Raw genomic sequence first — 24,012 nt, forward strand, 5'->3', positions numbered from 1 at the left:
TTGGCCTGATGTCTCTAAAACCCCAACAACTTACTTTAGTAAACTTACTTCCATTTGACACTTCTGTAATCTCAATTAAAGAATTAAATATTTGGGGTGCAGTGGATAAGAATCTGCCCACCAGTGCAGGGGACACAGGCTTGATCCATGGTCCGGCAAGATTTCACATGCCGCAGAGCAACTAAGCCCGTGTACCACAAGCACTGGGCCCACGATCTAGGGCCCACAGGCTGCAGCTACTGAGCCCGCCAGCTGTGACTGCTGAAGCCTGTGCTGAGAACCTGTGCTTCGCAACAAGGGAAGCCACCGCAGTGATGAGAACGGCATGGCAGCGAAGAGGAGCCCCCGCTCACCGAAACCAGAGAAAGCCTGGGCAAAGCAGGAAGACCCGGCACAGTCAAGAGTTAACAAAAAAATTAAAATGTTAAAAAAAAAAAGAAATATTTGGTCTATTTTCCAAATGAACTTGCACTGACAGGATTAAGTACACCCGTCGTGTATTTGGAGAGCTAGGTGGTAAGCGTTCTTACTTGCCAACCAAGGACAAAGTTAAACTGACACAAGTCCTGTTTGGGCTCCCAGGGACCACTAGCAATAAAACTTACTGAGGAGTTTAACAGTGAATTCAGGTTGTGAGAGGCAAACCGATGTGTGAAGGCACAAAACGTACATGTATTCACATTTGCTTTTTAACAATTACTGAGTCTCCGCAAGGAAGAGGAAAAATGAAGGTAGGATCTGTGTTCTCAAGGAAACGCAATCTGGTTAGTAGAGAACAGATAAATACATAGTTATTAAGTATTATAATTATTATGTGTAACACATTACTCACAGGTTGGAGACGGCGCTGTGAACAATTTGTAAGAAGCCTTTGATCAGATCATTATGATTTGCAACTGATAATAGCAGGACACCTACAGCAGCACCTAAGATGTGGCCTGGCACACGGGGGCTTTACCGGATGGGTAAACGAGTGACGCGCCTTCCTACCGTTGGCTCATTTGACGTCACTGTCACCCTACAGAATGTTTTCATAGCTACTACTGCTGTGAAGTGAAGGAAGAAACCGAGGCCCTGGTCACACCACTAGATACAGCAGTGACTGAAGCTAAGTCTAGGTCCTCTGACTCAAAATCTCAAGTAAGCATTTCCAATAAAAATGTAAATGGCTACACAATTAAAATGCATTTTTAAAGAGCAGTTTCTGGGCAATGGCACAGGGTAGCTTGGTCAGATTAACCTTCTTGCAGGTAAAAATGAGAAAATCTGGAATTAACAGACACAGAGTCTATAGGAAGGCATGGCTGAAGGGCTTCAATCAGGCAGAAGCTAAAGAGGAATCTAGCCTTCAGTGACAAAGCTCAAGGGGTGGGATCTGACAGTCCGAAGCCTGTGCCAGGGGTGGTCTGGGGCTGACTGAGCAGTCAAGAATTTGGGGTGTGGGGGCAGGAGCTGCAGGGGCGGTAAGCCTCAACATCTGTCTATAAAACTCACCCAAATCCTCACCACTAAACCATATGTGCAATATCAAAAAATGCAGAGTGTGCTTTATGGAAAGAAAATGCAGACCTAAGTGACTTTCAATGAATCATTTTCTTTCTACTCCTCTTCAACAAATTGCTATGACTCTTCTCCCGAAACGCAGCTTATTCAAGCTCATTGAGGCTTGATTTTTAAAGAAACGGGTAACTTTATGCCTAAATAAAGACAATGAAAAATACTCAGAATTAGAAGTTCAAAGTCTAACCTGAGAATTTTCTACTTAGGAGCGCACAAGTTCCAATGATTATGATGTTTTTATTACCAGATTTACAAAGACGAGAAAGTTAGAGGGCACTCAGTTGCTGAAGGTGAGGGAAATGTGGCTGAATGGAGTGTTAAGTCATTCAACTTTAGGGGAGGCCAATCTGACAACCTACAGAAAACCTTCAAATTATGCACATCCTTCTAATTTCAAGAAATATATCTTGAGGAAATAAATGGGTAAGTATACAAAAGATACATTTAATTTAATATATTCATTGCAGTACTATTTAGAAGCAAAAAAGTAGAAACTATCTCAATGTCCAAAAACGACTAATTTATAAAACTGCTAAGTTTACCCAATACATTGTTACAGAATAATGTTCAAAGTTTATTACGTTTTAAAAAACAAATGACCGAAAACCACAAAATCCTGTAAAGCAATTACCCTTCAGCTAAAAAAAAATAAGTTAAATATGGAAAAAAATATTTTTTAAAAAATCAAATTACAAAGGGATGTGTACTGAGACATAGTAATGGATGCTACGGTACATAATACACACTGCACAAATGCACAACATTAATTTATTCACATCCAAACAGATTTTAGAATAACCTTGAGTTGGCCTGTGTTAAGGTTGGTTAGTGTTTATTTCTGTCATACAGATAAGAGAAGGAACAAAGCTGTTAGGAATTCAGAAAGCAGTTCAGAAATCTAAAGCAAGATAATAAATAGACAGAAATTTGCTTACTTCTGTGCCATTCACGAATACATTCAATAATATTTAGACCATAAGTAAAATTTTCACACTTACCTTAAAAGCCAAGATAACGCTGATAAACAGAAGAATAATGAGGACCAAACAGGTAGGATTCACTGACATGATATCATCTTTGTAAGGAAAATCAGGAGGCTGCAAAAGAGAAGAGTCTTATTGGCAAATCTCATTAATTATCGAGCGTAGCAAGAAAGACCCAGCACAATAAAAAATAAATAACTTTTAAAAATAAAAACTAAAGTAAAATACTGCCTTCTTTATATAGAGCATTTTTGCTGATGCTACTTCTCAAAGAGCAGAATCTTGTATTAATAGGTATTTATAGCATTGGTGGGACCAATTGGTGGAATTGGTGGGATCACTGGTGGAATGGCAACCCACTCCAGTATTCTTGCCTGGAAAATCCCAAGGATGGAGGAGCCTGGTAGGCTACAGTCCATGGGGTCGCAAAGAGTCAGACACAACTGAGCAACTTCACTTTCACTTTCATAGCATTTTTAAAAAATCAAAACTACTATATACAGAATGGATAGACAAGGTCCTACTGTATAGCACAGGGGACTATATTCAATATCCTGTGATACTGTTAATAGGAAACTATTCTTTTGTGATACTGGATATAGGAAAATATTCTTTTCCTATAATGGAAAAGAATATTTAAAAAAAGAACTCTGTATGTGTATAACTGAGTCACTGTGCTGAATAGCAGATTGGCACATTGTAAATCAAGTATACTTCAATAAAAAAATTTTTTTTAGTAACAAGAATGTATATCTATGTGTAACAATTACTTCGCTGTACACAGAAATTAACACTGTAAATTACCATTATAAATCAACTAAACTTGAATTAAAAAAAAAAAAGTCCTACCATCTGACCAAACTGATTAACTACCAGGGCAAAGGAAACCCTTTTAAGAGGATTGAAATCTGCTACTATATATAGTTCCTGGGAATGACAGGACATCACCATAAACCATGTGCTCAGCACAGGTCAACGCTCTCATGGTAATCGGCTTAGACAATGTATGTCGAAGGCAGCTCCGTGTGTGGTCACCCTTCCTCTCTCCCCATCACCCAAGACTATGTGTTTGGATCCCACTTTAGCAGTAATATGAGACTTAACGAAGGAGAAAACCCGTGACTCATGTGGCTGGCCCTCTCCAGGATGACCCTCACCCAATGGTTTTCAGAGTCCCCTTCCATTGTGGCAAAATACCTAAGAAATAAAATCTAAGTCGTTCCTTGTGATCAGCTCATCAAACAGGCCCTTGCCTCTTGGAACCTGAAAGGGCTGTCTGTAGTACTGATCTCAAAGGGTTAAGAAGAAAACAAATGGATGTTACTTACAAGACCAACATGAAATCTTACTGTTTCCAGAAACACTGGGTGGGGGGCCGGGGGGCAAACAGGGATTAAAGTGGGCGAGACCCTTTCCACAAAGATCTTTTACACTCTTTATGCCAGAAAAGTGAACGTGGTTTCTATATCCAGTTAAGATCTATTAAAAACACACGCACAGCTTATTGATCTGTGTTTTACAAGGCTTCACATGAAAAGAGCAGGCACTGGGACTTCTCTCCATCAGCCTTTTCAGACAAGTCTCCCCAGACTCACTATATCTCAACTTGTCAACAAGAGCCGCAGTATCAGGGCCAGTCTGACGTCCGCTTTCACTGCCGTCTGCTGCTCAGGCACTGTGATAACCTGAAGGCCTCGCTCCTTCCACCCAGACGGATCTTCAAGTAGGACATTCAGAAGATACCTACTTGTATAATTTGGTTTATACTAACAAACAAGAAGTAGATAGCGATTTTTTAAACTGATACTAGCATCACTGCCAGCGTCACTAACATGATCATTTTACAAGTGGGCACAGAGTGACTGAACGATGCGCGTGTGACAGGAAGTCTAGGTAGCATCACGAGTGCTCTAAATGCCTGCCTGCACGTCAGCCTTCCTCCTCCTTATAAACCTCACAGCAGTCAGACTATAGTCGTGACTCGCCTCTACTGCACAATACCCTTCCCCAACCCCTCACATGACAGGCTACGTGACGACCCTGTTTCCTCCACAATTCCCGGGTGACATTAGGAGCTCAGTGCCAGATTATCATTACAAAGTCAAGCCCAAGTCCTTAAAGACAGAGGCAGGTTTACAACCTGCTGGTCACGTATAAACTCCTCACGCAGAAACATTTAGCTATTATTACAAGAAATGATACGTTAAGTTAGCTCATGGGAAAACACCAAAATTTCCTTGACACTACACTCTATGAAAACATAGACCTGTTTTCTAAGAAGCAAAAAGAAGCTATCTCCTACAGCAATGACCACCTGATACTTCAAAGGGACAAAACTCTAGAGGCTTTTCATACGTGATCCGGGCAGGCCCCTGAAAGGTCAGGAACTCCTGTTGCCACACTTCCAGCCTGCCTCCATCCCCTCCACGTCTCTCTTTCCACTGACCTTCTTGACCTCTGTTACCACATCAAACCCCCAGTCTGTGTCTTCATCCCAGGAAACAACCTGCTGCTTCTCCCATGCTCAGAAACTACTACTACAACCTCCAAAGACTGAACATTCTCTCCATTTAAAACATTCTTTGATTTTGAAGAAATTAAATTTTCATAAACATTCATAATTCAAACACAACGATTTAAAGACGTGAAGTCATGGATGTATCCTAACCTCACACCCTCCAAGAGCTCCTTAATAGCAAGCCACCCATATTCACTAATAAGGTCACAAAGGACATTTAATAGAAAACCAAACCCCAAAAGAAGCTGGAGGAAGGGGGGTATGGGGAGGGGAGGGAGGCTGAGGGACAAAATAAAAAAGCTGGAGGAAGAAAGAGGTTCTACAGTCAAATAAGTGTGAGAACCAGTGTATATCAAGTTTCCCACTTTCCATACACAGCAGAGGCAAAAAGCTACCCTCTGCTGATAACTCAATAAATTGCATTTTACAAAAATTAGACAATTAAAAAAAAAAAAAATTAGACAATTAGTAAGCAGCTTGTAAATTAGATAGGAACCTCCAACACCATCATCACCACTGATCTACCTCAGGGAGTTAAGTTTTCCCAAAAAGAATTCTAAGAAATTCAAAACCTTTATTCAAAGATCTCTAATCTCAGATGCAAGTTAAAAATTCACAAATTATTATCTGTCTGTTTTTCTCTACTTCCTTTATATCCCTATCTTGACCAAAGATAGGGATGTCTCTTTCATGTCACGAAGAGACATCGCAATTTTGAAGGTCACGTACCAGTTGTCGTATGTATTCCTGGATGGAGTTTGGATAAACAAGTATGGTGACCGCAACCAAGGTGTTCAGGGCAAAATCGAAGATCTGGTAGCAGAAGAATGGGATGATCCAGGCCGCGTGTTGCTGAACAGAAGAGAAAAGCGTGTGTTAATATGCTTGGTATTACAAAACATTATTTTTTTTTATTTTTTATTTTTTACAAAACATTATTTTAATTCAGAGAAATCTTAATATGAAGGGAAATGGAGAAGCAGAAATACATTAAAGAGGGTCATGATGGCAACTTGGTAAACCACACAAAAGCAATCCACCACAAGTCTCCAGTGAACGTTTCTGAGACCGTAACACTGGTTTTCCATGTAACATTAACAAGAGATTTAAACTTCCAAAGATTCCTACAGGAAACTGGGAATAATCATAACTTACTTCTTACAGACAGCAGCACAGATTACACGTGTAAGAGATGGAGGAAAAGGCCCAGGACCTTGTTTCCAAGCTGCTTACCTTGTACGCCCCGTACGTGGCCATGGCACAGATGAGGATCATGAGAACAGAAATCGCGATGGCAATGCACATGTCTGCCAAAAGTTTTTTAAGAAAGAAAATCAGTTGTAGCTCCACTGTGTAACACTTTTTAGTCATTCTTCAAAGGCATTTTGTTTATAAACCAATTATAGACAAGAACTTTATACTAAGTATATCACCAGCATTCCTTTGGAATTTGAGAAGATGGTAATGGAAGCAAAGTGCCTGAAAGATGTTCTCCTTAAATCATATTTATATGTCTATATAAAATACCTGTGTCGGTTGCTCAGTGGTGTTCGACTCTACTTATAGATATATTTAATAGATATATTAAATCTATTTAACATATTTAATAGATATCATATATATATGTACTTAACAGATCTTAACTATATCTATATCTATATTAAATATATATATAAACATATCTATACATTAAACAGTTTGGTCTTCTGGGCCACTGAATTATATATATAAAAACTGAGGTATTCTTTTAACAAATAGGTATCTAACTTGTATTTCATAATCTCACGTGTCTCGGACCCCTATTAAAACTTTCCACAGGCTTCCTATCTCACTTAAAAATCTCAATTTCTTATCAAGGCCGGTATGTCTGTGTTTAGCCTAGACGCTGCCGACCTCTCATCTCCTCCCACGTTGTTCTGCTCACCCTAATCCAGCCCTATCACTGAGTTCACTGAACACAACAGAATCATCCCACTTCAGGGCCTCACACTTGCCCTCTAATGTCTGTCATATTTTCACCTGACCAGCTTTTGCCGTTTTAATCATTCAGGTCTTGGCTCAACACCTCCAGGAGATCCTCCCTGGTCATCCTGGCTAATGTGGCCTCCCAGTCGTGCCCACATGATTGCTGTATTTTCTTAATAGAACACATCACTATTGTCTTATATTTGGTGCTTATGGACTGTCTGTCTTCCTCTGCTAGAGGAACCTTCCTGAAAATGAGTTTCTATGTCTCGTTCACTACTGCGTGGAGAAGGTGACATGCCACACGTGGGCACTGAGCCCTTGGACTGCAGTCAGTCTAAAATGAGATGTGTTGTAAGACTGACATGTCCTCCAGATCTCAAGGCCTTAGTATAAAAAAATTAAACTATCTCATCGATCATTTTTATCCTGATGACAAGCTGCAGTAATATTAGGGATATTCCGAGTTAAATATATTATTAAAGGCAATCACCTATTTGAGTTACCTTTTTAAATGAGGCTACTAAGAAATTCAAAATGACTTACGTGCTTGCACTGTATTTCTGCTGAACACTGCAACTCTAGTATAAAGCCTATATCCCAGTAGGCACAAACTGAAGACTTCCTCAAGAGGTCGTGTCACCGTATTTTTTAAGAGATTCTGATAAGAAGTACAATAAGGCTGGATTTGTGAAGGTAGCATGTAGGGTTATCATCAGGCTAAGAGAATACAAAAAACCCTCGCAGTAAAGTTATCTGTATAGTGCTGTCAGTTTCCAAGGCATTTTCACAGCTATCTCACTGAGTCTTCCTAACTCTAAGGTAGATGTTACTGTGCCCAATGAAGAGATTATGAAACCAGGGTTCCGAGGTTACATAACTTGCTGAGATGGCATCTGCATCAAAAGGCTAAACTATGACTAATCCTGCTCTTATGATTTCAAATCTCTGACTCTACGATTCTGTTTCTTAAGCTTTAAATACTAACCAAATGAACCAATTTAGGCTGCCACTTCCTACAGATATTTCTCCAAAGCAAAGCATTCTAGTTTTAGAACCACCTGCTCTGTACCCTCAGCTTCAGAGATGAGAGGTTATTTCAAGTGGGAGGTTTACAAACAGAAGTACAAGGTCAAAGTACTTTCTGTGAGAGAATGCAGATAAATCAGGACTTCCCTGGCAGTCCAGCGGACTCTGCACTCCCAACGCAGGGTGGGGGCAGGTTCATTCCCTCATTAGGGAACTAGATCCCACACGCACCAAGGCCCAGCCAAAAAAAGTGAAAAAAAAAAAAAAAAAACCAAAAAAAAAGACAGATACATAGGGTTTCTCTGGTGGCTCACATGGTATAAAGAATCTGCAATGTGGGAGACCCAGGTTCAATCCCTGGGTCGGGAAGATCCCCTGGAGAAGAGAATGGCAACCCATGCCAGGATTCTTGCCTGGAGAATTCCATGGACAGAGGAGTCTGGCGGGCTATAGTCCATGAACGGGTTGCAAAGAGTCGGACTCGACTGAGTGACTAACACAGACACAGATTTAATGCAATAAATTTATAATAAAGCTGATGACTTTTATTATGAATAGAGTAAAAATTTGATTCTCAAAAAAAAAATTTTATAAGAGAATCAAAAGATGACGGGACTTCCCTGGTGGTCCAGTGGTTAAGAATCCGCCTACCAACGCAGGGGACACAGGTTCGATCCCTGGTCCCAGAAGATTCCACATGCCATGGAGCGACTAAGCCCCTGCGCCACAACTACTGAGGCCACGCGCCCTGGAGCCCATGCTCTGCAACAAGGGCGGCCACCGCGGTGACAAGCCCGCACACCACAACAGGAGTAGCCTCGCTCTGCAACGGGAGAGAGCCTGCAGGCAGCCTCGGAGACCCAACACAGCCAGATAAATAAACTGATTAACTAAAAAAAAAATGATGATGAATGCTCGTCAGTACTTAGGGAGTATGATTTCCTTTAGGATACACATGTATTTATAATTTACTTTATAACTTTAATGTTAAATGACCTCACCTTCCCCTGTTATGTGGGAAGAGGTACCAACAGGGCATTTCATGTAAGCCTCATAGTCTTCTTGCAGGGCAAGTAACCTGCCCAAGACTGCCCGGCTAGCAAGTGGTGGATGAGATACTCTAGCCAAGAAAAGTCTGCCTCCAGAAGCAATGCTCTTCTGCGCTACCCAGCTGTGAAGGACATAGAGCAAATACAGTGGTGGAGGTCAGAGTCCTGGGATTCCACAGAGCCTCCCTAAGAGGAGCTGGACATCCTTTATTACATGCAAAGCCTGTTAGAACCTGTGGCAATCTCTCAAAACTTGAACTCAGGCAGAAGTTCACTATTTTGTTTGTCTTACTTTGATGGTTTTAAAATTCTGTACAAGTATCTTCTATAATGAGAAAAATTAATTTTATAAAAGCCAACCCATTGTGGGATACTCTTTGACTCCCTCATAGATCTTAAAAGAAAGAGAGATAGATAAACAAGCAAACTCAAGGCTTTATTAAAAAAAAAAAAATCAATGACCTTTATATTAACATAATTTATATAAGGTTATAATAGGTTATAATACAATTTATATGTTATCTCTTATGTTAATATTAGACATATCAATGTTAATATAGAAAAATTAAAATCTTGAGTATTTTTATGTCCTATTCTGTCTAAAAAGAAAACCACTCCAGAACTAAATCTCACATAATCATTAAAAAATTCTTTTAATTTCCATCTTTCTCAAAAATATAAAACTCAGGAGAAATTTAAAAGGCATAAATAAAATTATCCTATACCACCTAGGTGGTATCCTATCACCACTCACAATGAGATAACAGAAATATGTTAATTTGAGATAAGGAAATTTTCAAAATTCTATTCCTATAAGTAACTATACCAACCACACTGAACAGAATGAATAAATTACAAGCATATGAAACAACTTAGGTAGGATCAAAGTGTAAGTCAAATAAAAACACAGAGCAGATAAGATAAAACGGGCTTGCATCTCCTAGCAATCTAGAGAAGTCAACTCCTCTGAAACAAGGGTGTAGCATTACCGTGGCAAATACAAGAGTTACTCTGAAGAATGAAAATTCATTCTTTTTGTAATTATGTCAACAGGCAAGTGAGGAACTGCTTCTAATAGGGATTTTTACAACCAGTAAACTATGGGTCAGTGACAGAAATATCCTTCACTCATTCTGTGCACGGTACGCTAACCAGTCAGATCACACTGCCTGCAAGTTGTTTCCTACATTAAATTCCTGGCTTAATGATGCAGTTCTCATTTGAAAAGGTTCAGAAGAAAAGCTACACCACAGGCCACAAAAAGCATAATTAGAAAACATTTCCTGACACACAGCCAATCACTGAAAACAGAAAAGGAAATGCCTTTGTTAAAGTTAACCTAGTTCTTATTCTACTCTCCCTTTATGTTTCTTGGATTTGTTTTCTTTCCACAAAACTGGTAGCTAGGTAGATAACTACCTGATTTACACTTGTATTCTTACCTGCGTTCTTATAGTTCACTTTTCTCTAATTTTTGGCCACATTTTTGGCTTCTGGAAACAATATTTGAGGTATATTTTCACAATTAAGTCTAGAAGAGAACTCTTTTCAGATGTATTCACAGAAATAATATGAGCCTACTGAGAGCAAGATACAAAGCTCCCCCTCGCCCCCTACACACACGCACACGTGCACACACACAAAAAGCAAAGTCCTCATCCAGTTCTCTGCTCCCCGCAGGCAGACTCATATGGGCCATCAGCAATGGGCCTGCATTACCCTTTGGCATCAGAGAGAATAAGAGGCTGCCCACTGCTGTGAGGCGGCCTCGGGTTGGCCCTGAACCAAAGATAGCTCTGTGCTCCCTAGAAAGAGGTCAAGGCTCCTTCATATCTAGGGACAGTTAACATCTGGCCTTGATCAAGCAAATTACGTCACCACCCCTAGTGGTCTTCTTAGACCTACATCTCTGTAAAAAGATCTTGAAAATAAATATTCACTGAATTACCTTTTTAGAAAAATAAGATGGCTAACAAGGTGTAGAATACACAGCCTTTTGAGCCACGTGATTTAAAGGATAAAAAGATGAAAAGGATGGAAGGGAAGGAGGGTAGATGGATAAAACTAAAGGGCCAGGATGGCTCCTATGGCTCCACTGCCTCTGCTGTTGCATTTGTATGTCTATTTCCTCAAAACATGGGGATGTTGTGCACCAGTGGACTGAGTGCCCAGCTGGTTTGGGGGTGTGTTAATAGACAGCAAGTAGGCAACCTGAGCCTTTTCCAATGTGGTGCCAAGAGCCACAGGAAAGGCCCCAGCTGACCTTTTTTTTCCTTCTATTTCTTAGCTATCGTCAAAACTTTCAAACACACACAGTATACAGAGAGTGGTATAATGAACCCTCAGCACCCATTTGGTTTGGATGGTTTTATCTATGATCACTTCACTTCGGTCCATTCTACCACTGGGAACAACTGGATTGCTTCCAGTTTTGGGTTATTATGAACAAAAAGCCTATGGCCATCTTTATACATGGCTTATGAGGGACACAAGCATTCTTTTCCGCAGGCTGCGTACCGAGGGATGAAACTGCTGGGTCATGGGGTGGGTGCACATCTAGCTTTAGTTTTCCCAAGTGGTAGATCACACTCCCAGCTGCGGCTTGAGAATTTCGGTGGCTCCACAGCCATCGGGGTACTGTCAGTTTTGTCCAGGCTGCCACTCTGAAGGGGCGTCATGAGTCACTACTGGGCTTGTAATTTCCAGCTCTTTTATATCCAGTAATGTGAAGACTATTTTCATGTTTCTTAGTCATATGAATACCTTCCTTTGTGAAGTATCCGTTTTTCTCTTTCTTGATTTCACACAGAACAATTTAAAGACCACCCTTTCTTCAACAAATGTTATCTTAAAAGAGATGTCTATATATGGTAAACAAATTCTTATTATTCAAATGGTCATTTCCACAGAAACAAATTTCTTATTATTTTAATGGTCACACATTACTGGCCCAATGAATAAGTTCTGGACTTCCCTGTAGCTCAAATGATAAAGAATCTGCCTGCGATGCAGGAGATCCATGTTTGATCCCTGGGTTGGGAAGAGCCTCTGGAGAAGGGAATGGCCATCCACGCCAGTATTCTTGCTTGGGAGACTCCCAGAGACAGAGAAGCCTGGAGGGCTACAGTTTGTGGGGTCACAAAAAGTCAGACATGACTGAGCAATTAACACACACACTCAAGTTAAGTTTGGCTTGAAAGATAACTTTGCTGCAAAATGAATCAGATATTGACTGGGATAATCTGCTACTTGGCATTATGTTTGGCTCTGAAACCTCCTGTTACAGTTTCTTGCCAGTCCACTAATATTTCACAAATAAAAACATGAAATCTGTTTATCTGAATTTTACCTGCTTCTGCTTCCTCCCTAATGTCCTTTTTCTGTTCCAGAATCTAATCCAGGGTCTCATACTGCATGTAGCTGGATCTCCTGTTTCTTTAAATCTATGACAGTTTTCTAGTCTTTCCTACGGTATTCCATTTTTTTTTAACCATATAAATATGTTTATAAGTTGTAAATGTATTACAAGTTTTTGTATGTAAACCATGTAAAAATACAGATGTTCAAGAGCTAGTTGTTTTTAAAAAGAGAAATCTTGATTTTCTTTCCTTTATCCCAGTGGATTCTCCTATATCCTCCATTTCAATGTAAATCATGGGGATCTCACCATCTTGTGAGATACACTCCTGTTCTGTCCTGGATAAAATCTTGAGATGGCTACCGCCATTCCAAAAGGCAACAATGTCAAATTGCTATTCTGCATACCATAATTTTCAAGCACAATTCAGAGCAATTGACCGTACCCATTTCAAGGACTATTTAGTTCTATACTCGTGTATGTTAAATATAGAAAGGGTTGTCAGCCACGATGACCTTGGACCTACAAACATTTTTTTAAAATAACTTTACTTATTCCTCTATTTGTGGCTGTGCCGAGTCTCTGCTGCTGCTCGGGCTCTGCGCTAGCTGCGGTGGGCCAGGGGCTACTCTCCAGCGGCAGTGCGTGCGTCTCACTGCCACGGCCTCTCTCGTTGCAGAGCAAGGCTCAGCAGCTCCGGCACACAGGCTTAGTTGATCCACAGCACACGAGATCTTGCCAGTTCAGGGATCGAACCCACGTCTCCTGCATTGGCAGGTGGATTCCTTATCACTGAGCCGCCAGGAAGTCCCCAACAAACTTCTTTTTAAAAAGAGATCAAAACATATGAAAAAGGAAATATAAGAGGAAAGCAGTTAAGAAAAAGAGTCACTCAAGTGAATGAACATTTATCCTTCTGTATCTTTTCAACCATGTGATGTAAAAAGATCACTAGATTGTCCTAGAAGTAATTATAAACCATTTCTTTCAAAGATATGAAACTGCAAATGCACTGAAACTAGTATCCAGGTTATTACAAAGTAATTACTGTTATAAAGCTTTGAGTACCAGCAAGCCTTTGAAGTCAGCTAAATTAAGCCAATACTGTTAGGCAGTCACTACTCAGCTTAATCTTGGGCAATCAGAACAAGGCAGGCAGTGTTACTACTTGATTCAGATACAACCGTAGCAGTATCATTTAAAGTTTCTTCTTCTAACCTCAATTACTTAGAAAAGGAATCCTAGTGCTCGCTTCGGCAGCACATATACTAGAAAAGGAATCCTACTACTGGAAATAGTGAAAGATAAATTACTTCTAAATGTCAATCAAATATTACATTTATAGCTTGCATGGCCTTTTAACTCAAGGGAAGGAGGGCAAAGAGATATTAATTTAATATTAATGGAACTCATTATCCTTTCTGGGGGAATTCACCAGAGTAACAGGATTGTCCAGAATAGAGAGAATGAGCAATTGCTACAGCAGAAGTCACGTCTGTCTGACAGGTCCCGCCCCCAGGATGATTTAACACCCTGACTCCTTGGTCTCTACTCTGAAGCTCAGAGGTGGGAGAGGATGGCTATAAAGTATCTCCTGGTTTCCCCTTTACTTCACTTCCAGCCCTTCTCAGGCTGCTCCCCCTGATTTCTAATATCAGGGCTCCTACATGACCCAATCCTGCACTTTTTTCTCTTTACTATCTCCCTAACATAAATGTCTTTTTGAAACTTACATTCTCAAATTTACCCCTTCCCAGACATCTGGGTAATAGATTCACATACCCAACTACCCTTTTAATCTCTCCACTTTGCTATATCTAAGTAAAGAACAGCCTATAAACCAGTGAAATATATTGAGTGCTTATTATGGCCCAGATCCCATTTGAGGCATTTTTCATACACTAACTCAGCAACCAGAACAATATGAGGAGGCAGATACTACAATCATCCCTATATTCAGAGGGGGAAACTAAGTCACACAAACATCAGTAACTAGCCCAATGTTAGCCCATTTCACACACAGCAGGGTCAGGTTTCAAAGTATGGTCTGGCTTCAGAGCCACACTCCAAACAACTGTGCTAAGCCAATAAAATCAGTTGAGTTTTCTTGGCCAATGCCTTCATGAAATCAGTAGGTCTAATCCAAGGTAATGAACTGGTTTACTAGGCTTCTAAAAGTCATCTAGGAAGGAAATGAAGTTAGGCCAGTGATTGAGATGGACAAACTTGCTCATTTTGGAATGCTTACAATAGATGTGTTAAATAAGTCAAAATAAATAAATAATGATTTATTTAATCAGTCAAGTTTCCTGCAAGGTGTGTTCCCATTTCCAAACTCTCCCACTCCTGAAAAGATGCAGGTCATATACTCAAGATGGAAAGTAGGAGTCATTTTTGATTCCTCCCTTTCTCTCACTGCCCATAGCAGTAAGTTGTCGATCCCATCTTCAAACAGACCTTCTTTCCCCATCCCCAGTGTAGCCTGGATTGCAGAGAAACACCCCCAAACCAGTGTCCGGGCCCCTGTACTCACACACCCAGCCCCCTAATGCACCTCTACTCAGCAACAAAAGGATCTTCTGAAAACACACATCAGTTCATAACCACGAAATACTAAAACGACTTTCTCACTGAGAATAAATTCCACAAGTCTCACCATGTCTGCTGAAGGCTCTCAGTCCATCTCTTAACTGCACCTTCAGCCATCCTCCACCTTACTCACTTTGTTCCAGACACATTTTTTTTTAATGCATTTAAAGCTCTGCAAGGCCAGGGAAAATAAACTTGCATGACCTTTTGTCCGGGACCGTGCACAGCACTCTTCCTCTCAGTCAGCATGGACACAGCATGACTGTATAGTTAAAAAACATTCAGGCTTCCCTGATCTTGGGATGTGTGTGGGGAGGTGGGGGTGCGAGGGGGTACCTAGCCTCCTGTCTGCACACCCCACATCCACATCCCTGTGTGTATTTCTATTTATCTGGAAAAAGCAACAAAATAACCATCAGAAGCCTTTCTAGAATGGAGAAAGATCACTTTCTGAAGGAAAGGTAAATACTGAGAGATAAAGACACAATAAGATATGAAACTTCCTTCCTGACTCCCTCTCCCCCTCAAAGAGCCAGAAGGCCCAGGGTGTAAAAAGATTCACACAAAGCAAAATTTTAAAAAACAGGAAAGTTAACCTAAGAAGGGAAAAAAAGAAAGACAAGAGAGCTGATTGAGACTCCTGCCCTTAGAGGCAGACAGAACACACGCAGCACATAAATATTTGTCATCCTGATTTGTAACGACGGGAAGAGCATCTGTTCAAATGGACCCATGAATCAATATTTATAATTTAACAGGAAGAACTGGCAGCCGGATTCCCTGCCCTTGAAGATACCAAAATATCTACAATTGTCTGATGTACTTACTGGCATCATCCATGAACTCAAAGTCACCCCCGAGTTCAGAACTTGAAAAGTGGTAATGATCTGGATCAGCCAGGGCGCTCAACAGAATCAGCAGTACCACAGCATTGAGGATCTGCAAGAAGAAAAGAAAAAAACCTTAACGAACCCCAGTATATGGCCCTTACAACAGAAAATTAGAGGGACCACGTGGAGTTTAACGTCAACAGTTGCTGGACTTTCAACACAAAGCCCCAACCTCAGAGGTAGCAGAAAAACATTCCCAAGGCACAGACATGGCCAGTCCATTCATGCAGCCAAGGGCACATGGCCTAGTGTGCAGGCAACAGCTGGTTTCAGCTCACTGTTCCCTTGGCCGGGAACCCTGGAGCATTGCAGAAACACACAGAAGCCCTGAGGCCAGTGGCTGGGAAAAACTCTCCAGCTAGTCACGCACTCTTTTCAAGCAACCTCAAGTTTGTTCAAGTGACTAAACATTGTCCACGGGTTCAGACAACAAGAGTTATGAGTGCATCCAGGGAAGGGTGGCAGAGAATGAATGCAAAGCTATTTCGTGGAAGATCCTTAACTCCCGCAGTGGCACAGGCCAGTCTATCCCAGGCCCCGATTTCTGTTTTCCAGAAACTACTGAATACATTTCCCTCGGGTACTTCAAACCCAACCTGTCTTAAGCAGAAATCAGCTTCCTTAACATCGCTCACCTCTCATCCTCCTTTTCTGTTCTCTATCTTTAAAAACAGAATCACGGACTTCCCTGGTGGTCCAAGGGTAAGAATCCACCTGCCAACGCAGGAGACAGGGGTTCGACCCCTAGTCCGGGAAGATCTCGTATGCTTCGGAGCAACCAAGACTGTGTGCCCTAGAGCCTACGATTCACAAATAAGACAGTAGCCCATGCTCGCCGCAACTAGAGAGCCCGCGTGCAGCAATGAAGATCCAGCACAGACAGAAAAAAAATAAAAATAAAAAAATAAATATTAAAATGCAGAACTGCCATTAGTAATTGGAAGTGGAAAACATTCAGGCACTATGCTAGGTGCTTTATGTGGAGTTTCTCTCCTTAGTCCTCCAATAACATAACTGAAGTCGGTGCTAAATTATCTGTTTTGTAAATGAGAAAACTGACACTTAGGGGTTAAGAACGCTGCTGAAGATCAGGCAAATACACTGGAATTGAGATCCAAGAATTTCAATTTGAAAACCTAGCATCTTAAATTCTCTTCTTTTTACTCAAACCTTGATTATCTTTGGGCTTCCCATCCTCCTTATTCCTTACATCCCACCAACTGTGAGATTTTGCCCACTTCACTGCAGCTTTTCTAGCCTTCTCTTCCCAACTGCCCCACTGCATACACCGGACCAACACTGATGGGGCTGGAGGTGGGGCAGGTTTTAGAGCTTAGGTGAGGGTCCAGCAGGGATGTGTCATTTCGCCTTTTTTCTAAACTGAGAAACTTGTGATAGAGCTATGTTTCACGCTGGTCAAAACAGAGAAAAAAAGAGGAATAACCTTCATGCATAAAGAAAATTCTTCTACTAACAACAATAACTAAAGGCATTTCCTCCTGTAAAAACTGGGTTTCCTAGGCAGCACTAAAAGTTGGTAAAGAATCTGCCTGCCAACGCAGGAGATGCAAGAGATGAGGGTTCAATCCCTGGGTCGGGAAGATCCCCTGGAGAAGGAAATGGCAACCCACTCCGGTATTCTTGCCTGGAGAAATTTCACGGACAGAGGAGTCTGGCAGGCTACAGTCCATGGGGTTGCAAAGAGACAGACATGACTCAGCACGCGCACACACATACACTACACACACATACACTATTAAAAATCATATTTGGAAATACCAAGGTATAGAAGAGGTTTAAATGCAGAATTAGGTTATTCATTTTACAAAATACCCATTCTAGAATCCAATTTGAAATGGCAACCCCAAGTGGTTGTCTTAGGATTGTTGTAGAATTTGGAAGAACCTTTTTTCTTCCTTTATTTTCCAAACTGTCTAACGTGGTCAGATTGCTTTTTCAAGGAGTTATAATAATGAGTGGTAATTTTCAGGAACATATATATAATACTCATTTAAACATATACCACAAGCATGTGGTTAAAATTTACGTACAAAAAGGTATACAGCGAACATTAAGTCTCTCTCCTGTTCCTACAGTCAGCCTCCCCACAGTGGCTATTAGAACTGCCAGTTTCTTATTTCTCTCCAAAGAACCAAGAAATTTCACAGCAGATTTTAGAGAGTATGATTAGCAAAACTCTAGTTGAAGAAAGCCTTTCAGAACATATCTAAAGCTTAAAGGAAAGTATGATTTAGATTTAGTCCCACAACTGGCAGATGATTTAGCAAAGAGCTCTGCAAAATCATCAAGTTTTCTTGGAATTTTATCCTCTCTTCATTATTATCTTTGGATAAGATTATGGACTGAAATAAGATCAGAATGTGTTTCAAAAAGTAAAACATCAAAGGCAACGCACTTACTTCTGCTATCACACTGGGTCTGAAAAACACACACATAAATCTGGGATTCATGGATGAAGCTTTAATGTAGGAAGGAGTGGAGTAAGGAGGGGAAAAAATGGAAAGGTGAGGAGGCAGTGCAGTGAGTATGGTCAGAAAATACAGGCCAGATTTAGGGATCATGTAGGTCTAGTTTCAGAGTCTGGGTTTTATTCTAAGTATAACAAGAAGCCAGTGGAGGGACTTCCCTGGTGGTCCAGAGGTTAAGACTCCACACTTTTAATCGAGGGGGCTTGGGTTTGATCCCTGTTCAGTAAACTAAGATCCCAGATCCCACATGCCTCATGCCTCGAGGAGCAGTCAGAAAAAAAAACAAAAGCCAATGGAGAATAATCTGAGGTTCAAAGGAGTATACTAGGAAAAACACCTAGAAGAGTGGCTGGCATATAACAGTGACTTAAAATTAGTTGCCTTACATCTACAGACCTCAACAAGAACCACATAAAGGCTCTTGGCTGGCATCAGAAAATTATCTGGTTCCAATCTTCCAGACAGGGCTATGCAGCTGCATCCCTGTCCTTTCGGTTCCAGTGGGCCTGTCAACTCTTGATCAGCTTGTTATTATCCCCTTGACGTGGTTTACTGATCATAATACTTTCACTAATTTCCTCCAACAATTAGTAAAATTGAGCAGACGCTTTGCTAAGTGCTCAGGAAGAACCTTCCAGGATTCAGGAGGGTAAATAAATCATGCACCCGAAGAACACAAAGCAAAAGAGAGGAAGCACGACAAGACTTCAGAGAAAGAATAATGGAAAATCAGAGCAAGTTACTGCAGAAGCTTGCGGCTGAGACCGGGGTCACGGGGAGGTACAGCGGACACGGGAGCATCAGGACAGGGGCTGGAAAAGCGAGAAGGTTCTGGGACCCAAGAGAACAATTTTGGAAATTCTCCGGCAGTCCCAGTGGTTAAGACTCGGCGCTTTCACTGCTAGGGCCTGGGTTCAATCCCTGGTTAGGGAACTAAGACCCTGCAAGCCATGTGGTGAGGCCAAAAAAAAAAAAAGAGAGAACAATTTAAAGTGTGAGTGAGGCCGCTGGAACAGGGGCTTGTGCTGAGACCAGCAAGCAGCTGGATTTGGTTAGAACACAGTAGACAAAGGAAGCGCGAGGGGCTGAGACCAGAAAGGCAGGCAGGGGGTTGGCGGGTCCTCAAACCAAGCGAAGAATGTGGGGCTCTGTCCAAACAGTTCATGAGGCAACTTTAAAGGTTTCTGAGGCGGGATATGACGTGATCTGAGCTGCTGTGAGCAAGATGGAGCTGGGAGCGGCTGCGGGGGCTAAACTGGTGGCCAGAAAGCAACCAGGAAGGCCCTCAACAGTCTGGCTGAGCAGTAGTGAGGGTCTGATCCACGTCACCCCGGTTCTCATGACAGCCCTGTCACGTCTGTCATCTTAGGTGTCGGTTTGGGAGGTTAAGTGACTTCTGTCCTAGGTCCTGTGTGTGGAAGAGCCAAGGCCTTTCCATGTGGAGGGGAAATTACTAGAGACATAGGAACTGACAAGCAGCAAAGATAAAAAAGAAGCAAAAAAAGAGACTCTGAAATTCCAAGCCTGGGTGACAAAATCTAGTCATTATCAGAAATAAGGACTATGAGAAAGTTGATTTTAGGTGGGAAAAGCACTTGCATATATGTGCATGGCTCAGTCGTGTCCAACTCTCGTGACCCCATGGAGGTAGCCCGCCAGGCTCCTCTGTCCATGGGATTCTCCAGGCAAGAATACTGGAGTGGGTTGCCATTTCCTCCTCCAGGGGATCTTCCCAGCCCTGGGATTGAACCCACGTCTCCTGCATTGGCAGGCGGATTCTTTGCCACTGCGCCACCTGGGAAGCCCACAGTACTTGTAGGCTATCCAACTTATCGTGGTAGCTCAGCCACGTGGCCTGGAAGCCTTTTTATTCAGTCTTTGGTCCTCAGGCCCCACCTCTGGGTGTATCTGCCTGACCCACTTCTTGACGGCCTGACTTGCAGTCTTGAGTGCTGCTGCCCTCTCCCTGGTCAGTCTCTGAATGAGTACCCGATGTCTGAGTTCTGGCTCCTGCTTAGGTGTGTTCTTGCCCCCGAGCGGGTCCCAGGTCCAGGAGACAGATAATACTAAGAAGTAATGGCAAGGTCATTACACATCACCAAAGACTCACCACTGCGTCCTTTTAATCCCCGGGGGAAACCTTCGTAATAGAACATCTGTGTGTTGCCACACATTTACTGGGTTATTATATGAAACCTCAGGTGTTGGATGGGAATCAGACACCACGCAGGATGTGAACGCAGGAGGCTGACAGGGTGACCCATGAGGACCTAGGTCCGTGTGAAGGGGAGACAGGGGTGTGTGTGCAGAACTAGCCACGGCAGATATTGGTGGTCAGATGGAAAAGGTCAAATACAAGTCAAAGCCCCCAAGAACATCGGAAAGAAGCACTTCCCAAAAAAGAGAACACAGAAATCACCCCGTCATCCATTCTGACTAAGAATGAAATGTCACATTTGCCAGGAGCACATTATGTAATGACCGTAGCTAATCAAAATGTAAAAGAAAGAGAGGGATTATCTACGTTCCTGTTGGGTTCATGTTCACCAACCTTTGAGCTTTCTCTGTTTTGGGAGGTCATGTACAAACTGTTCCTGTTCTATTTACCAAGTGTTCCTGTGGTGTCACATATTTTTTCCCTTGTTCTTGACAATGGTTACTTCCACATGCAAATAAATTCAACGTCTGTCCAATTACTTAAGTGGTGTCAGGCCCTTGTATATTCTCTGGGGATCCAAAGTGCTCTTCACCCTTAAATCATACCAGATCCTAAATGAACAGTGAGACTTGTAGCTTGAATCTAAACAACTGAAAATGTAAAATGCAATTATCACTTTTTAAAAGCCTCAATAAGAGACTTAAGAACATTCAAACCCACTGAATGATCATTACACAACAATCAGAACTCTGCACAGAAAGTTGTGTCCAAAAATGATCAGTGCAGACTTATAGTGATGAAAATTTTAAACAAAATTAGAATGACTAAATAAGATTACAACCAAATAAGAGACTGCTACATAAGCATTACAAGTTGTATCAAAAAACATTAATGACAAGAAAATGTTCACACTATGTTAATTGATAACCATAGTGTAAAATTTATTCCAATTTATTATTTATGTTCACAGGCATAAATCACAGACTAAAAACACACAATGTTATAAACCATGTGGTAGTTTTGCTGCTGCCTTTTATCTTTCATTATCATTGTACGTTTTTTTGCATCCTTCAGAGTATCTAACAAGGGCATAGTTGCTTTTATGATCAGGAAAAAATATTTCAAGCTTCAAAAATGTTCTTAATAGAAAACATATTTTAAAATATTAGTATTACACCTCATTATCTAAAAATAAACAACTACTGGTAAGAAGATGGCCAATAACAAGCAAATCCGGCCAGGCATTCAAGTCAAAACCTGAAAACCGGGGATTCCCTGGCAGCCCAGGAGTTAGGATTCTGGGCTTTCACTGCTGGGAGCCCAAGTTCGATCGGTGGTGGGGGAACTAACATCCCACAAGTCATGGAGCACAACAACAACAACAAAAAAAACCCACCTGGAAACAGGTATATCAGAGGAGAAAAAAGAGAGTTAAAAAATAAAAAGAACAATTAAGAGATCTGCCACTTTCAGTAATGGTGTCTGACTCTTGTGACCCCAAGGACACATCGGATTCTCCAGGCAAGAATACTGGAGCGGGTTGCCATTTCCTTCTCCAGGGGATCTTCCTGACCCAGGGATTGAAACGAAACCGGGTCTCCTGCACTGCTGGCCGATTCTTTTACAAACTGAGCTATGAGGGAAGCAATGGTGAACTATGTAATCTTCTCACTGATGACAACTAGAAAATTTAAACAAAAATAACCATCTGTGAGAAGGTATTAGCTAGCAAGGCAGTGAGGAACTAACTTGATCTGAAGCCAAGATTCAGGAGAAGGCAGAAATACTCCCGAGGGCAATTTGTTGATTCCAGAAGAGAGAGAGGACAGCAAAGACCCTGAGGGCGCCTTGACAGCCTTGGTGGGCCAGAGAGTTAAGACCTGGAATAGAGGTGGCGCTGCGGGGGCTGGAAGACAGAAACCCCCGGGCTTTGCTGTCAGATGGGGAAGGGGCTGCAGGAAGATGCACCGAGACAAGTCTTCATTCATGGGGACAAGGCAGGGACAACGCCCAGCTTTGACTCATTGGAATCTGAGACTGGATGGAGGGGACTGCCAGTTGCCTGTAAGAATCTATCAAAATCCTTAGAGGAGAAAAAATGCCATCCCACACTCCGAATAACTTCTTCAGTTTTTGAAATACAATGTTCAAAATATAAGAGACAGGAGAAGACAAGAATGCTAACGATAAGGATGAGCAGAAACAACAGAAACAGACCATAGGTGCTGCTCTAGATACTGAAGTTAATGGGCTCCCCCTATGAAGTGTCTACACTTACAATATTCAAAGAGATCAAAAATTTTTTAAAAATGAGAATTTTGTCAGGGAACTTGAATCACAATAAAGGGAAGATATGAGAGATTTTTTTTTTAAAGAATAGAAACTCTAGAATGAAAAATACAGTAGCCAAATAAAGAACTTAGTGGATGGGTTTAACCCATTAAGAGGGTTACCCAAAAAAAAAAAAAAAAATGACCTGGATAAAATAGAAAAACATATTCAGACAGCTGGCTGTAATAAAAAACAAAAGCAGCTAGAAGACAATGGAGTTACATCTCCAAAATGTTAGGGAGGAAAGGACCACCTTACAAGCTTAAAAACAACAACAATCTTTCAAGGATGAAAACAAAACTAACATACAGACAAAACCAAAGGAACCCATCAGCAGCAGCTGAGCAGTAAAGAAAGCATTAAATGGTATTCTTTGGACAAAAGAAGAATGATACCAGATGGAAGGCTGAAGACGGACCAAAAAATTAAGAATAAAACTCATACTTATGTTGCCAACTGTGAATATTGATAACAAATAATAACAATAATGACTAATGAGTACAAAATATAAACAGTACATAATAACAGCATATAGATAAAGAGGGAATAATTGGAACTGAACTGACCGTAGGTCCTCGTATTGTCCAGGGAGAGAACTGTACCAATTAATGTGAGAATCTTTAAAAGTCAAGGACAAAAAAAAAAGTCAAGGACATATGTTGTCACCTCTAGGGTCACCTTTTAAAGAAGTTACAGTTGGGTGGTAGATACACCAAATGTTAGCTCAGCTGATAACCAAGGTGTTTATATTCTGTGCACTTTTTCTATGTGTGCAATGTCCACAGTAAAATGGCTAAAATTTTAAAAATATAAATTATAATCTGATAATACTGTTTTTGGACAGCTGCCTAATTTTTTTGCAGCAATATTTGGAAATATTTTCTAAAAACTATCAATGGCAGATGTGCCTTTCACTTGAGCGCAATTTCGATAGGAAAACTGAAATTAAGTTTGACTTAAAAAAAGTAATTGTGGGGAAAAAAAAAAGTAATTGTGGCTCATGGGCTTAGTTGCTCTGAGGCATGTAGAATCCTCCCAGACCAGGGATCGAACCCATGTCTCCTGCGTTGGTAGGTGGATTCTTATCCACTGG

At 41.3% G+C, this 24,012-nt stretch overlaps 1 protein-coding gene across 2 annotated transcripts in view; it reads right to left on the minus strand.

Moving 5' to 3' along the window:
- Window positions 1-24,012, minus strand: part of LAPTM4B (lysosomal protein transmembrane 4 beta) — a 61,065-nt gene that overhangs the window by 22,883 nt on the left and 14,170 nt on the right. For both annotated transcript variants that reach the window (XM_061123701.1, XM_061123700.1), the window contains exons 2-5: window positions 15,879-15,990; window positions 6,295-6,368; window positions 5,791-5,913; window positions 2,559-2,657 (exon numbers count right to left, since the gene is read on the minus strand). In XM_061123701.1, the coding sequence (XP_060979684.1) occupies window positions 2,559-2,657; window positions 5,791-5,913; window positions 6,295-6,368; window positions 15,879-15,990 (408 nt within the window). The remainder of the gene's footprint in view (window positions 1-2,558; window positions 2,658-5,790; window positions 5,914-6,294; window positions 6,369-15,878; window positions 15,991-24,012) is intronic.

This window comes from Dama dama, chromosome 21 (genome assembly GCF_033118175.1).
Source record: "Dama dama isolate Ldn47 chromosome 21, ASM3311817v1, whole genome shotgun sequence".
Taxonomy (NCBI): Eukaryota; Metazoa; Chordata; class Mammalia; order Artiodactyla; family Cervidae; genus Dama; species Dama dama.